Here is a 15978-nt window from a genome sequence, read left to right on the forward strand (position 1 = left end):
GGCATTTACTACAATCTAACTCTGAAACAATTCAAGTTCACCAGTTCAAAAGACTCAGTGTTCAAAGTCCAGATTCAAGCATTTCTGAGTATGTGAAACAGGGTTTAGGTTGTCAGACACAAACACACCCACTTAATTGTCAAATTACTCTGAGCATTAGTTGTTGCAACTGGTAGTATTAGTGTAGAGGGTACGACAGAACAGTGAACAGACAAAACAGACACAAAGTGAAAGCAAAGAAACTACATAGTTTAATGATACTACCTTTGCGGTGCTGCGAGCCCCAAGCAGCAGGCAGAGTGCAACCAGTAGCTTGACGTTCCTTGCCAGAGGAGATTAGAAAAGCAAGGAAGTAGTTCAGCCAGTTGACGATCACGTTTAGTCCTCCACAATTCACTGACATCAGCAACAAACCAAGCTCTGTACGGGAGCAGGTCAAAATGGGGGGAAAAAACTTGGCTCCCGCTGTGTGGATGCTTATCTACAAAGGTCAGTTTTTCTAACCCCCCATTTATCGAAACACACAATACTTCCTGTTCACAGAAATGAAGAAATGGAGAGTGAAGAGGAAACCAGGCTCAAACCACACTCTTGGTCTGCTGTTGTAATAAGGGATTATCTTCTTAAACTTTGATCCGAATAGGAAACAGTAATGGGACATTCCTAAAAATGTGTCAGACAGTACCATGAGATACAGCATATATTCTATAAGCCACAAAAAAACAATCAGTTAACTGTTTTAAATCATATTTGTGTGGTGAGGTTCACTTGTGTAATGCTTCATGAATTTTACAATTGTCGACTCCTATGTTGTTCATCAAAACTTCCCAATAGAGTTTTGAGATTTAGAATGCATAGATTCTTAGGAAACCTGTGTGCTATTTGGATTGGTTTATTTAAAGGTAAAGTGTGTCGTTTTTAGTAGCATCTAGTGGTGAGGTTTCTGAATTGCAACCAGCTAAATACCTTTTCCTTTACAAGCGTATGCAAATAACAAGGCAAAAGTTAGTGTTAAGACAGTGTTTTGGTTTGTCCATTCTGGGCTTCTGTAGAAATATGACAGACTCTGTGGAAGAGGACCCGCTCCTTATACGAAGAACACATTCTAAACTAACAAAAACCCATAGCCTACTTTGAATATGAAATCAAAAGCAGGCAGTCTGCCTTTTTAAGAATCCATCAAGCAATCTCGAGCCAGTGTTTTGGTGTGTCCGTTCTGGGCTACTGTAGAAACATGGCAGTGCAACATGGTGGACATAGAACCTGCCCCATGTAGATACGAAGAGCTCGACCGATTCATAGTTACACGTTATTATACACTAATGAAACATAATAATGATAACTAAATTCCATGCACACTGTACCTTTAAAGTATTTTGGTCGCAGTCATAGTTAAGGAGTGAGAACTGTTCAGTGGAGGATTTTGTCAGTGGAAAAATTGTCTGTGAGATTGTCTCTGAGAAGAGAGCCATCTAGTTGAAGAGAACATTGGTGATGCATACATTGTATATAGTACACTAGGGAGAGTATATAGATTACACAAATTATGAATATCTTGACAAAGGATGTCTCCAAACGGTGTTCCAACCTTTATGGTGTATGGTGCATTTACAAAAGCACTGCCAGATCTACACATAAGCTTGTGTATAAAGTATAACCATCTGTTATGGTTCAAATGTGTTTATGGACCATACAATGATTACACGCGCTCTGTGCAAAGTAAATCAGGTTATCAAGTGCCAATGAATAAGTAGTGAACTAATACATAATCCTTGTCTAACATTGATTACTGTAACATCCATTTGTGTGAGAGCAAGGTTGCATTTCAGTTAGTGAAGATTTCAGGGAACTATTAATAAAGCCAAATTTTAGTTGGTATTTTCAGCTTTTTCTTCCTTCCTGTCACTAGCCTATTTGAAGTTGAATCTAACAGGCCACAAGCAGTGCTCCTACTTCCCAACAAAACAACGCGTCACTCTCACAGTCCCTGGAGCCGACCTTGGTGCGGCAACTCTATGATCCTGGCCCCGGAGGAGTCTGACACCCCTTAACAATTTAAAAAGCCTGTGTGTTTGTGTGTGTGTATCTGCAGATCTGAATATGCTAAGGCTCTGCCTAGAGGTATGTTCATTATGGAGTTCCCTGGGGAGTCGAAGTACAGACAACCACCACAAAGGCCTTCTTGTTTACAATCGCTCTATTACGAAATTGCGATAGGGGAACCACAGTTGTGTGATGATAATACACGAACATACCCCTCCTGTACAACTGTACACTCTTTGATATCCAAAGTCACAACTGATTTACCCACATATCCCTGTAAGACCCCTGGTTGTAATATTACAACGTCACTTTTATCTCTCAAAAAAACAAACTTGCAAAAAACATTTTGGGGGAAATACCACATTTACATATTCAATGGGTCCTATTTCCTTGCCTTGCAATGCCATTGGATTGTAAATATATATATAGGTGTGGACATAAGGCCATGAACACACTCTGCCAGCGAACTTTCCACATCTGCTTGTTTCATTCAACTGAATATATCAACATTGAAGTAAGAAATATGAAATATTTTGTGGGGTAATTGTTAGAATATGTAGTTCATGTAAATACTAAGTTATTGTGGAATTAATGCATCACATTAGATTTTTTAGCTGAATGTCATTGTTGTAATTTTACTACGTTGGGTGAAAATGGTAGCTAAAATCATAGATATATAGAATTACTAGATACATTATCCGCGTTGCCGGCCAACGGAGTCGAACGTCCGCAGAGGTCGGCCATCTTACCCCGGGCAGATTGCTCACCGTAACATTGTTGTGGTAGTGAAAAATGTACTTTTTAAATAACCATAGCTTGCTCAATTTTCAACCGATTTTTAAACGGGTTGGTTTGTTATACACGTCAGAGATGTAGCTATGACACTATATACATGTAAATACTTACAGTGCATGAAATGCCCCGTATTGTTATTCCTTCGTTTCTTATACTTATTATTCTTTGTACCGACTTCTGTGCTTAATTCAGCTCGAACACCTTAACGTAGAAACTTCATTCAAAATGTGTTGTGTAGGTCTTGTAAAGGACACTAGGATTATGTATTTCTCATATTTTTAAACGTTATACTTTTTAAAACATTAAAGAAAAACTAATACAATTTTTCCCATTGACTTACATTGGGCCATCATGACGTCATAATATGTCTTTAAACTGGCTTGCAACTGTGCTTCACTGACAATAATGATCTAAAGTAGGTACAATATTTCCCTATACAAATATACATCAAGAAATGATGCATGTTGAAATCCCCACCCTGTACAGAGATGTATTTATGACACTGCATACTTATGAATAATTATAATTATAACCATGGGTTTTCATGTGAAAATAACATTAAACAGAACAGAAAGGTGTAATAAATACACACATGCACAAGGTGTTTTTATTACCTGAATACAGTAAAAGACAGTTAAAGACACAAAACTCAGGAAAACCATGACAATGTACAAGCACCGCCTCGCCATCGAAAGAGGCAGACACAGGCAGACCTGGCTGACCGGAGAGGTTGTGGGTACTGTACTTTTACAGTAAATTACTGGCTACTAGTTGCATTACTTTCACAATAATTTCACAGTTATTTATTTTAAATATTTCACAGTAAAGTACTGTACATGTTTCACAGTAATTACCTGTAAACATTTCACAGCAAAATGCAATGCAACTACAGCGGTATATTGTAACTTCACAGTAGTCATGCCATTGGATTACTGTGATATAGCGGTATGTAGCTGTGGAATTACATCGTCTTGCTGTATATAAATTACAGTAATTGTCCGTTTTGTTATGCTTTTTACTGTAAAGGTAAAGCAACTAGTAGCCAGAAATGTACTGTACATTTACAATTTAAATAACTCTGCAAAATACTGCAAATTTGACTTATAAACTGTGATTTATAAAAATGCACACGACAAATTCACATTTACAAAGTCCACGCCTCTCCTTCGAGCCTTGTTCTGAGTAAATGCCCAAGATGCACCTGTAAACAATAAGCAAAGACAACTTTCAGTTTTACAGATTTTATATTGCATTGTTTTTAAAGGCACATGCAGTGGTGCCCCTTCCCCTTTAACCAAATCGTACACCAAATAAATTAGTATTGAAAGCCAAGCCAGATAAGAAATTGGCTTCCATCGTAGGGCAAAGACCTTAAAATACAGTTCATAAATATATTTTAAGAAAATATCATCCTTAAATATAAATAACAACTATAGCAACTTTGTAGTGATTCATGAATATAAGCTTAATTTGATCAAAATGTAATTTGCTAGTTTGATGAAACATTCAATGACGGAGTACAATAGTAAAAAGTACAATAGTAAAAAGAGAAACACTTATTTTCCCCATCAGATGAAATCGTTTTTTGCCCCTTTGGCAAGGTGTTCTTTTTACCCCAACAGCCTGCTCCACTCTTGTTAACTGCCTCTGAAAAAGAATGGAGAGCAATTACTGACAGATACTGAGAGATAGTAGTCTAGCAAATACTCATGCATATCCTTCCTATTGACATGTAAAGACCACCAAATGAAAACACATAGTTTGCACCTTCCTAAGATATAAAATACTGTATTGTCTGTGATGCGAGCTTTTTGGAGAAACACAGCTTTGAAATTACTTAGTTGCTGCAGCTGGAGGCTAACATTAGCTCACTTTTGCGCATATTTGCACTAATAACTGCGTATTCTCGACCAAATAACTGGCACGCTATGCTTCTTAAAGACATCAGGGGACCATTACGAAAACACGTAATTTGAGCTTTCCAAAGATATGAGGCAAAGCTTCGCGGGGGTAAACGCCTTTAAAATGACTTAGCTGGTTACTGCAGCTGGTGGCCAACGTTAGCTAACTTTAACTTTCACGCTAATTCGCGTATTCTTCATCGAATAACTCGCACACTTGATCCAAAACATCGTTCATTTACTAACCCAGACAACAAACAATATTATAAAGTTGTGACAAGCTGTCTGTCAAACTTACCTTCGAGCTCTTCTATCATCCTCCGTGGATCCAAGTTCAACTGTCTCTTCTTCAGCCCACAATGCAGCGCAGTTGTTCAAACGTACAGTAATTTATTGGGTTATCTCAAAGGAGGATTTGAATAGAGTAGGCCTATATTACTGTGGAATAACAAAATGCTGTGAAATCACTGTATCATTTTTTTCACAGTAACTTACTGTGTCTATTGATTTCACAGTAAATTCTACATTACAACATGATCTTGTGATTATTACAGTTAAAGTATGTAAAGTTATAATACGATAATTTATTGTGAAATAGATAGGTACTTTATTTATATCTGTATGGACAAATTCTTGTGTCCACACAAATAGCTGGAAAGCTACAAACAGTCCTGAAAATCGTTCATGTTAAGCGATCTCAGTCACTACGACTTTACTTCAATGTTCTTCAATGACTTGGTAGATGCAATATTACCGTTATTCGCTAACAAATATCAACAGCAACGAAATCAGGAACGTCTAGTTTTTTCAGTTGACAAGATCATCTGCATAAAACGTGTTGTAATCATATTCATAATTATGATTAAACGTGTAAGGTTTACTATGGGCAGAGGCGAAGTTTGCCACCCGGAAGTAAGATATTTGTTATTGTGACGTCATGCTGAATTGTCGTATATTGTACATACTTAGAATAATTATTCTATTGTTTAGAACATTAAATGATTATTCATAAGTACATAGTGCCATAGCTACATCTCTGACGTTTATAACAAACCAACCCGTTTAAAAATCGGTTGAAAATTGAGCAAGCTATGGTTATTTGAAAAGTACATTTTTCACTACCACAACAATGTTACGGTGAGCAATCTGCCCGGGGTAAGATGGCCGACCTCTGCGGACGTTCTAGACTCCGCCGTGAGTTATCTAGTAATTCTATATATCTATGGCTAAAATAGCATGTGCACCTTGCACACTACATGGAGACATTCCACTTCTCGAATGTTCAGATACAGGATAAATACTTACAGAAATATAATGTATTTGATGATTAACACTTTACATAAGGGTTATTTGTTATAATTTTCAGTTTAGACCAGATTAATTCTAAATGGGTTAGGGTTAGCTAGCTTACCTTAACCCAATGTTATTTCTATGTTAGCAGTGAGATGTAGTAATAATAGTATAATTTTTATATGGATTTTGTTTGTTTACCCAAATATCTCCTTGTTACACAAGGGACAGGTGTGAATGTATTGGAATGTAGGGATGTAAGAGTTCTGGGGGGGGGGGGGGGGGGGGGGGCTGTATTCTCCTTTTGTAAATGTAAGTAGAGAGCACATTAGGCTAGCCAGACAGTATTGTGTGCCATCAGTGGAATGTATTGCCTGAATAGGATTCATTTGCATTGGAACTAGTTATACTTGAACATTCTCCACCTATTATTTCCATTTCAGAATGACACCAACAAGGAGAGCTTTCTTCAGTGCCCACGATGTCATTGATGCTGTCCAAAATGGAGAGAGCAGGGACATGGTCGCATCTATAAACACATCCGTAGGTCTCACCTATACGTAGGTCTATACCAACACACACACCTATTCTGCAGAAGTAAGTCTCATCTATACCCACACACACCTGTTCTGCAAACGTAGGTCTCATCTACACACACACACACCTGTTCTGCAGACGTAGGTCCCATCTATACACACACACACACACACACACACCTGTTCTGCAGATGTAGGTCTCATCTATACACACACACACTCACAACCGATGCGAGGGACATGGTTGTACATTTCCCGGTGAAAACAACTAGAGGACGCTGCAGACACTAGAATATTCCAATACGCTCTGCAGAAAGTGCAGGAACTGCTTTTGGGACTACCATTGCAAGTAAACAACGGACACTGATTCTTTGAAGTTTCCATTCTGTTTTGTATTACATTTTATCCAGTTTTTATATTTTTTAAATAAATTATGATTCATAAACATATGACTTCGGTGATTATTATTAATGAAATGTACTGTTATAGTGCTATGTAAGCAATACACACTCCAAATGAACTATTATTATTGGTATTGTAATTGTATTTGTTCTGAAATTCTGCTACCAACTAGGCCCAACGTTGCAATATTACAACGTTTCCCTAAAAACTTACAACATCATCTGACTGAATTATTTTTTTTTTTTAGATATTATTTGTATGCTTGGGTCTTACAGGGGATACTGCTGTATGAGTATAGATTCAGAAGAAAAAACATACAAGAAATATAATGTAAAATAAAATAGTAAACACTCCCAATCTACTTCAACACAGTGAACAAAAATAAGGACACTTCTTGTTTCGTAAGAAATAATCTATTGTTGTGTTTATTTTACCATTTATTTAGGGAAATCAGTTTCATGTTCCTTTTATTATTTTCAAAACCAAAAATGTACATTGATCAGCAGAAAACATCACATTTACATTAAAATAAATACATCTTTTTTTCATGTGGATTTCCTGTTTTTATGTTACTTGCATGGGGGTTTGACTACCAAAACCTGTTCTAAAAACTGTTTGAAGTACAAAGCCGTAAAAATGACTGCAGGCAGGAAGGGGTGTAGACAGACTGATAAGTTGAATTTCCGGGTTGTCCTACAGATCGGCCCCAAACATAAGGTGCCACTTATGCATGTTCGGCATGTCAAGGACCGAATAAACTATATCTCTTATCACATTTCTCTTTCTCTTTTTCTCTCTCTGTTTGTTTCACTGAATGATTGAATAAGAAATGGATGCCTTCCTACATCAAGTGCATATGTTTATTTTTTTTATCACTTCAGAATCATAACCACTGTTATGCTCCAAGTAAGCCACCCTCAAGTTTCACAAATACCGCAAAGACTTTCACTGATTCTATCACCACACCAATTCCCTCTTTTTTCTCTCTCTTCATCTCACTCTCTTCACTCCCTCCCACACATACACACACACAATGTCTCTCTCTCAAACACACACACACACACACACACACACGCACACGCACACGCACACGCACACGCACACGCACACGCACACGCACACGCACACACACAAACTCTATCTCTCTGTATTTGCACTTGTCACTTCTCACCTAGTTCTTCTGTCTGCTGGGACTACTTCTCTTCATGTTTTCTGTCATTGCATCCCCCTCACGTTGTGTTTGTCTGCCCCCTAGTGGCAGCTGTGCATACTGCAGACATGTTTTATGAGGCTGAGGACAGGGTAGGGGCGGGGTTATTTACAAATCATCTGATGGGGTGGAATCACGATGGGCTGGGGCCAATCCTCTGGTGGGCTCATCATATTGACACCTCATACTCTCTTGTGTCCTGAAAGAGACGAACACAGACCAAAGCCTACAATGAACAACTCAGTGTATTACTCTGATATACAGTTCTTATTTCAGTTACACTAATGAAATTAAAATGATTAGTTGATTTAGGAATCTTTTTTCTGTGGGGGCAGGATTGAGAGAAATGCCTCTCACCCCTCCTGTTTCATAAAGTGGGTTGTCAAACTCTGTCTCCACGGTGATCTGACTGTATGGGTGGGGGTACATCAAAGGCAGGCGCAGGTTTGAGTGATAGCGACACCTGCAGGACAGATAAGGAAACCATGAGAGCATGTAGGAGATGAATAGAGTGTCAGGCAGACAGACAGACAGACAGACAGACAGACAGACAGACAGACAGATAGATAGATAGACTGTCTGACAAAAGATAGACTGTCTGACAAACACAGGCAGGCAGATAGATAGATAGATAGACTGGCTGACAAACAGATGTAGGCAGGCAGATAGATAGATAGATAGATAGATAGATAGATAGATAGATAGATAGACTGGCTGACAAACACAGGCAGGCAGATTAATAGACAAATAGATAGATAGACATAAACAACAAAAACAAGTTATATGGAAATGTTTGGAGGCTAAGGTTGTGATCCATTAAAGGTAAAGCCCACTGTCTGTCACTCTCTCATTGTCATTCTAATGCACACACACACGCTACACACGCTACACACGCACGTTCCCTGCTTTCAGAAGGAAGGCTGACCTCGTCACATAGACATAGACGCCGCCGAGCAGCACGGAGAGCAGAAGCACCAGGATAAAGATGGCCAGCGCCATGTTGCCCCCGTCCAGAGACGAGCTAGCAGCCGCCTCTGCCACTAGCCCATGCCACAGCGAAGACGCACGCAAGGAGGCGAGGGAGAACGCAAGGAGGCGAGAGAGGCAGGAGCGGGAAAGAGGAGAGCAACAAGAAACAATAGAGGACATATAGATTCAGTATATCTTCAAGGAAATGAACAGGAAGGGATAAACAAATCAGTGGCTGCAGTGCAGGTAGCATATTCAACCGGACAGACTTACCCTCCAGCGCATGGTTGCCAAAGCAGTCTGGCCTGGCTGCAAGAGACACAGATTGACATAAAGTCACAAAAGGTTTCTCCTCAGTCCAGCATTTTAAAAATAACAACCAAACTGAATATAACCCAAGATTAGAAGCTGCTACGTGAGCATATTGCCCTGTCAAGGCCTTTAAGAAGTTATCTCCAAGTGTGTAGTCTTGTCACAAAGGTCACCTGGGAGGAATCTAACAGCATCTGTGGCAGAATTGAACCAGACCCATGCAAGAGTCTGCCGTTAACGGCTCCGTTCCTCCTCCTCCTCTTACCTCGACAAAGAGGAAGTGGGCCGCTCCAGAATGAGGGATTTCCCAGAATGCACTTGATGGCGAACTCGCCGTCCAGCTCGTAACCCTGGTAGCACATGAAAGTGAGGGTCTCGGCTGGCAGGTACAGCCTCTTGGACAGGATCTGGTAGCCATTCTCCGGGAGCCCTGGGTTCTCGCAAGACACAGAGTCCTCCGCTTGGTATCGAGGAGAAAAGAGGAACATAAAAATTAGATTGGGTCACATATGTAACTATAGCACAGACACACTATGCTTTAGTGTTTACTCATAGCTGCAGTTAATGTGTAAGTAATACTAATGCTAACTGCATTTTACTGCACAACAACAGTAAAGTCTAATCTAACCTGATGATATATGGCAGAGAAACACGTGAAAATGCACAAGCCTTCTGCAAGAGCGCTGCTGAGCTAGAAAACGTAGTGAACAAAAACAGCCAAACACAGAGCAAAATGCTATAGAATAATTATATAAATATTAATATAATAATAATAATAATAATACCTTTAATGTTTTAATCTGGCTGGATCTCGCAGCCAAATCTGCCAAATCTTTTGGCTGGGCTCACATAAAAGAAAAGTGCTGTTCGGCGAGTGTGAGTATTCTATTACTCTCCAGTTCAAAAGACTAGAATGATGGAGGAGTGAAGAAAAGACTCCCAGAGAAATAATGTGTTTGTTATTATGCTGGATGACTGTGCAAATTATGATGCTCTTGTTACATTATATGGACTCCAGGAGACACTGACATATATCCTTACACAGATCATGTTGTCCATTCACAGATCTTGCATGTGTTCTTGATAGAAACTGCAAGTTTGAGTTAAATACTACTGCACAGACGGGTCACACCCCAGCAAATGGAAATATAAATCAGGGAGACTTCAGTGTTACCAAAAGTGTCAAACACCACAACAATATTCTAACATTCACACACATCCTTCACAAGGAAACAGTTTTGCTTCTTTGGTTCTGTGCTCCACTTGGCTCAAACCCTGATTAACACATTTCAAACTCCTTGGCTGGTTTAATTCGATTTTGATAATTACGCTAGTGTTCCATCCGACTGGACGGTGTCCATGGAGACGGGGGCCCTTGTTGTGTTTCCATGGTGCATCTGAAGGCATGTCTGTAGCGCTTGTGCTAATGTCGCCTCCGCTCAGCATGTGGGAAGCAGCAGCAGTACGCTGAACAGACGGAGTGCTGTATACAGCGGGGGGCTCTGCCTCTAATGAACTCCATTCCCGGCCAGAGGACGGATGTGTCAATGAACTGAAACGCCTTAATCAAAACGGAGCCATCACGGATGAAGTTAATGGTGTAAACAATGTTCGTATAAGCTGCAGCTACCCATTACCACCAGAGTAAAACGTTTAGATGGTTATATGCACAGTGCTGTTTGTGTGTGTGTGTGTGTGTGTGTCTGTGTGTGTGTGTATGTGTGTGTGTGTGTGTGTGTGTGTGTGTGCGTGTGTGTGTGTGTGTATTTGTGAGTGTGAGAGTGTGTGAACAATGCAGTCCTCTGATCATGTCAAACAGCGCATGTTAACATTTGGGTCCCAAACACACTAATAACTCTATATCTGTGCATGTCATGCTATGTCTGTGCATGTGTGAGTGTGTGTATCTATACTTGTGTGTGTGAGACTTACAAACACAGTGAGGCAGACGGGATGTCCAGACAGGAGTTCCAGGCTCCCGTCCGTAACAGGTGAGAGTGGCGCCACCCTGCAGGACAAAGCCCGGATTGCAGGTGTACTGAATGGCGGTCCCCACCAGAAGCTTGGGATCAGAGAGACTTCGAGTTGAATGCTCTACGTGGCCTGGATCTGAGCAATACATAACTGACAGGGAGATAGAGAGCGAGAGAGAGAGAGATAGAGCGAGAGAAAGAGAGAGAGAGAGAGAAAGAGAAAGGAGGCAGAAGAAGAACAAATAAGAGGACAGCACTGATCATCTTGCCTAGTGCTCTTAGCTGGGTTTTCATGGCCGTAAAGTCTAGAACCCTCAGCTGATTGGAGCAGATTGGAGTGTGGTATGCAATCAGTCAAGAGGATTGGTATGGTTTAAGTGGACTGGTTAAAGGTAGCCCCTAGGCCATACTTAGCACAAGGCTACGTCAGAACACTGAGCCTCTACCGTCCTACAGTGTTTACCTCAGAGGTATGATTCACCACCCTATGACTTGGACATTTTAATAACAGGCTGTGTGACACAGACTGTTGGACAGATACACACACATGCAGGCAAGCATGCACGCATACACACGCTCACACACACACACACCGATGCACCGATCATTTCACGTACATTCATCAAGCCCCACACACATACGTGCGCGCACACACTACCCCTCATACATGATAACACACACACACCAGTCTCTGACAGTCCTGAGACTCACTCTTTTCACAGAAGGGGGGCTGCATGCTCCAGGTGAGGTCTAGCTGACAGGTAAGCGTCTCCCGGCCGACCAGGTCGTATCCAGGGTCACACTGGTAGGTGATGCGCGCCCCTCGCACCAGAGCTGTGTGTGACGTGGTCTTCCAGCCGTTCTGGATCTCAGGCAAGTCTGGACACGAGTCGTTCCTCGACACCTCTGGCAGAGAGCATCACAACAGCATTAGATTTAATTAGATGAATTATTGCATATAGTGCAAGGTACTTTAAAAACAATTACTTCTACCGAGTACAAATAAAAGAGAACAGGGTATACGCACAAAAATCACTCCATCGGCAATTTAATTGTCCATTCTTATTCTTTATAACACATTCTATTATATTTCATTGGCATGCATGAACTTAGTACTTTATGCTTAATGCATCGGCTAGACAGGAATGAGATTTTGATCATGATAATTAGGGCAGAGCCCTCATCTCTGTCCTATCAGAATGACAAGATTACAATACCACACCATCAGTCACATTGAGACAGGTTGACAGCACACATTCTCTCTATGTGTTTGAAATTGTATGAGGCAATTACCCGACTATACATTAAACATACGCAGTAATTTCATGCTAATGTGCAAAGTGATCACTATCCCAGCAGGCTTGGTAAGAGATCAATAATTCATGGCCCGCTCACAGTGTTTTCATTGGGCATTCACTCCACTGAACGCTTTTGTAATGCAATATGCCAGGCAATCCACATGCATTAAAATCATTTTTGGCTGCAGTGAGTGCCTCCATGAGAGGTTTGTGCCCTCTATCAGGATGGAGGGATGATCTCTCAGTTTGTGAGGGCATGTTTATGCATACAGAATGAGTGTGTGTGTGTATGTGTGTGAGTGTGTGTGTGTGTGTTTGTGTGAATGTGCGTGCGCGTGTGTGCGCGTGTGTGTGTGTGTGCTTGTGCAGGTATGTGTGGTTTTGAGGTTAATGTGTGTATGAACAGGTTACTAGGTGATTTGATGTGTCTGTGTTCTCACATTTTCAGATGGAACTCTTGGTGGAGAGCAAACTTAAAATGTGTGCTGTTTGTTTGTAAGATTGTGTGTAGGGAGAGGTGTACACTGAGAGAGTGAGACTTAATGATGTGCGTGTGTGTGTCTGTGTGAGAGAGAGTGTGTGTGTGCGAGAGAGAGAGCGAGAGAGAAGGAGAGTGGAGAGTGAGACTAAATAAGTATGTTCACAAAACAGAGAAAGAATAAATCTCAAGGGAGAAAGAGATAAATAGGATATGAGTGAATGAGGCCAGAGAGAATGGGATGAAAGAGAAACAGAATGGAGGAATACCAGGGACAATAGAGAGGAGAAAAATAAACTAAACAAACACTTAGACAAATAATTTGTCTCAGGCAATGCATCCTTTTCCTCAGCACATTCCTCAAGGACACATACACTTTCGGTCCATGTGATAGATTCTCTTGTTATTTCAGCGCCATTTCAAGAGAACTCAAACAACAATAAATAACAACAACAGGTCAATGACATATTCAACCCCCTTAAAATCCAATGACTGCTCATCCAAGTTATGGATGTGATGACCAGCAGAAACCTCTCAGTGATTTTGTTTTGCTATTTACACATAATCTTTTCTCAACAGACCAGGGTAAGTTTTTAGGTTTTTTAGCATACTTCTCACTTTCTGTAACATATTCTTGCGTTGTTTCATCTATCTTTTTCACTGTTCTGTTTTGCGTATTAATTTTATGTCTGTAGTTGTAATGTCTATTTGTTTTAAGAAGCTGGTTAGCCTACTCTACTTTCGCTGGCATATTTTGCTAGTTTGTTCAAGCTGTCCTACTTTGTGGGCCATGTTTTGCATCTTTGATTAATGTCTGTAATTTAGTCTTTGGCATATTTTGCGTTTCAGTTTGGAGAAGTCTGTTCTGCGCTTAAGCCTATTCCCTATTCTCCTCCCTATTTTCCAACACATGTTTTCTTTGCGTGTTTCATGTATTTCAGGACATATTGCCGTTCAGAGCAATGCCACACTACAATCTAAGCATTAATCCCAGCTAAGATTTCCCAGTATTTCTCAAGCTCCTGACTGACTGAGTGAAATATATTATTTTGACATTTCCTGCCAGCCCTCGATGTCCTTTCCACCCTCTCGTCGTCCTTCTTCTGTGTCCCCTCTTCCTTCCTCTTCCTCCAGGCTTTTGTCTCCCATGTAGCTGATGATGAAGCCCCCGCCTTTGCGGAGCCCAAGCCCTTAGGGTTGGAATGGCGGGTGATAGCAAGATCTGGCTTCTGACTGAAAAATATTTGGTGTATACAACTAATGCCCCACCCTGCCTCCATAAGTCCTCCAACCCCCTCTACCTCCTCCGACCATTTCTGGAGCCATCCCTGACGCCATCCCTGACGCCCTCTCACCCATGTAGTTGATGATGAAGCCTTCGCCCTTGCCGAAGAACAAGCCGGCAGGGTCTGAGTGGAATGTGATGGTGAGATCCGGTGTGGTGGAGGACAGCTTGAAGGGGCTGGTGCCCCCTACATACTGGCCCAGAATACGTGTCGTCACCTCGTCACCGTCCAGTATTGTCACCATATCACTGTCACTCAGGTTCAGCCTATGGGGGGTGAGACAGATAGAGAGACAGAGAGAGAGAGAGAGAGAGAGCGAGAGAGACAGGAAGAGATAGAGGGAGATAGAGAGAGGTAAAAAGAAATGGGGGGGAGAAAAAAACACAGGAGTGGAAGAGAACGGGGAGATGGAGAGAGAGTTAAAGATGAGTTGTAGGAAGAGACAAAAAGAAGATGATTGAAGTAGGCGGGGAGAGAGAGACATGGGGGCACAGAGGGAGAAAAATAAGAGAGAGTGATAGAAAAAGAAATAAAGAGAGAGAGGAGAGAAAGACAGACAGAGACAGAGAGAGAGTACAATGATAAAGATGACAGCTGAAAAGGTCAGTAAACCATCCACGCATGGACCAATGTTGCTCCAAACACGATACGACAGGAGACAAAACTGTTTGGGCATCCACACTCCGTGCATGCGGTGCAGAGGGGAACTGTGCTCAGGTGTGCTCAGGTGTATGTGTGTGACTTAAGCTAGTCGGTCAGAGAAAGTATAGAGTTAGAGTTAACTTCCAATGAGTGTTTAACCGCTGTCATTTCAAAACAGGCTTACAAGCTTTTAGTAGCAATGACACTGATGAGCTCATAACTAAAAAACTTGATTTATTGTATTTTTGGGATATATATATATATATATATATATATATATATATATATAACAGGGCCCTACTATACACAGGAAACTGACATTACTACATCCTCACTCACAGTTGCACGTCCAGGAGGATCCGTTTGTCCTCGCCCACGTGCAGCCTCCAGTTGCAGTCCTCCCCCTCCCCGTACGAGTCGGGCCAGTTTGGGGACAGAATCACCCCGCTGGGGCCCGCCAGGTCTCCTCCACACAGAGCTGAGACACGTAAGGCCAGACACATGCAGGTTAAGGAGGTTACAGCACCAGAGGAACGCTTCCACAGGAAAGTGGTACAGCACACAATAATGATTGGCAAATTCACAAGGACAAACTGATCGTTAAAGGTGTTAAATATTGATAAAAAAAAGAGTTTATGAGGAACCCTTAATAAAGTTCAAAGAAGAACCTTTGTGGAGTTTTTTCTATGGAGACAAATAACTCTTTAAGAGTCCATAATGTCCAGTATTAAGGACATTCAAGATTATTAAAGACAGCAGTACCTTTACATAAAGGTTCCGTGTCATTCCAGTAGGGGTCTCTGGTGTTGATGCACTCGATGACGGGAGGGCCCTGCTCCAGCG

General features: G+C 41.2%; 1 protein-coding gene across 1 annotated transcript in view; it reads right to left on the reverse strand.

Annotated features, from left to right (window-relative positions):
- Positions 1 to 8346: 8346 nt before the first annotated feature.
- The window catches only part of sez6l (seizure related 6 homolog (mouse)-like), a gene marked incomplete at both ends in the record, with an annotated part of 44526 nt that continues 36894 nt past the window's right edge, over positions 8347 to 15978 (reverse strand). Inside the window, 10 exons of the mRNA XM_080848019.1 lie at positions 8347 to 8376; positions 8535 to 8640; positions 9103 to 9217; positions 9420 to 9455; positions 9724 to 9918; positions 11391 to 11582; positions 12143 to 12337; positions 14563 to 14759; positions 15475 to 15613; positions 15898 to 15978. The exon at positions 15898 to 15978 is cut by the window's right edge and continues 114 nt beyond it. Of these exons, the coding sequence (XP_080704145.1) occupies positions 8347 to 8376; positions 8535 to 8640; positions 9103 to 9217; positions 9420 to 9455; positions 9724 to 9918; positions 11391 to 11582; positions 12143 to 12337; positions 14563 to 14759; positions 15475 to 15613; positions 15898 to 15978 (1286 nt within the window). The remainder of the gene's footprint in view (positions 8377 to 8534; positions 8641 to 9102; positions 9218 to 9419; positions 9456 to 9723; positions 9919 to 11390; positions 11583 to 12142; positions 12338 to 14562; positions 14760 to 15474; positions 15614 to 15897) is intronic.

Source organism: Sprattus sprattus (genome assembly GCF_963457725.1).
Source record: "Sprattus sprattus genome assembly, chromosome: 11".
NCBI classification, from domain to species: Eukaryota; Metazoa; Chordata; class Actinopteri; order Clupeiformes; family Clupeidae; genus Sprattus; species Sprattus sprattus.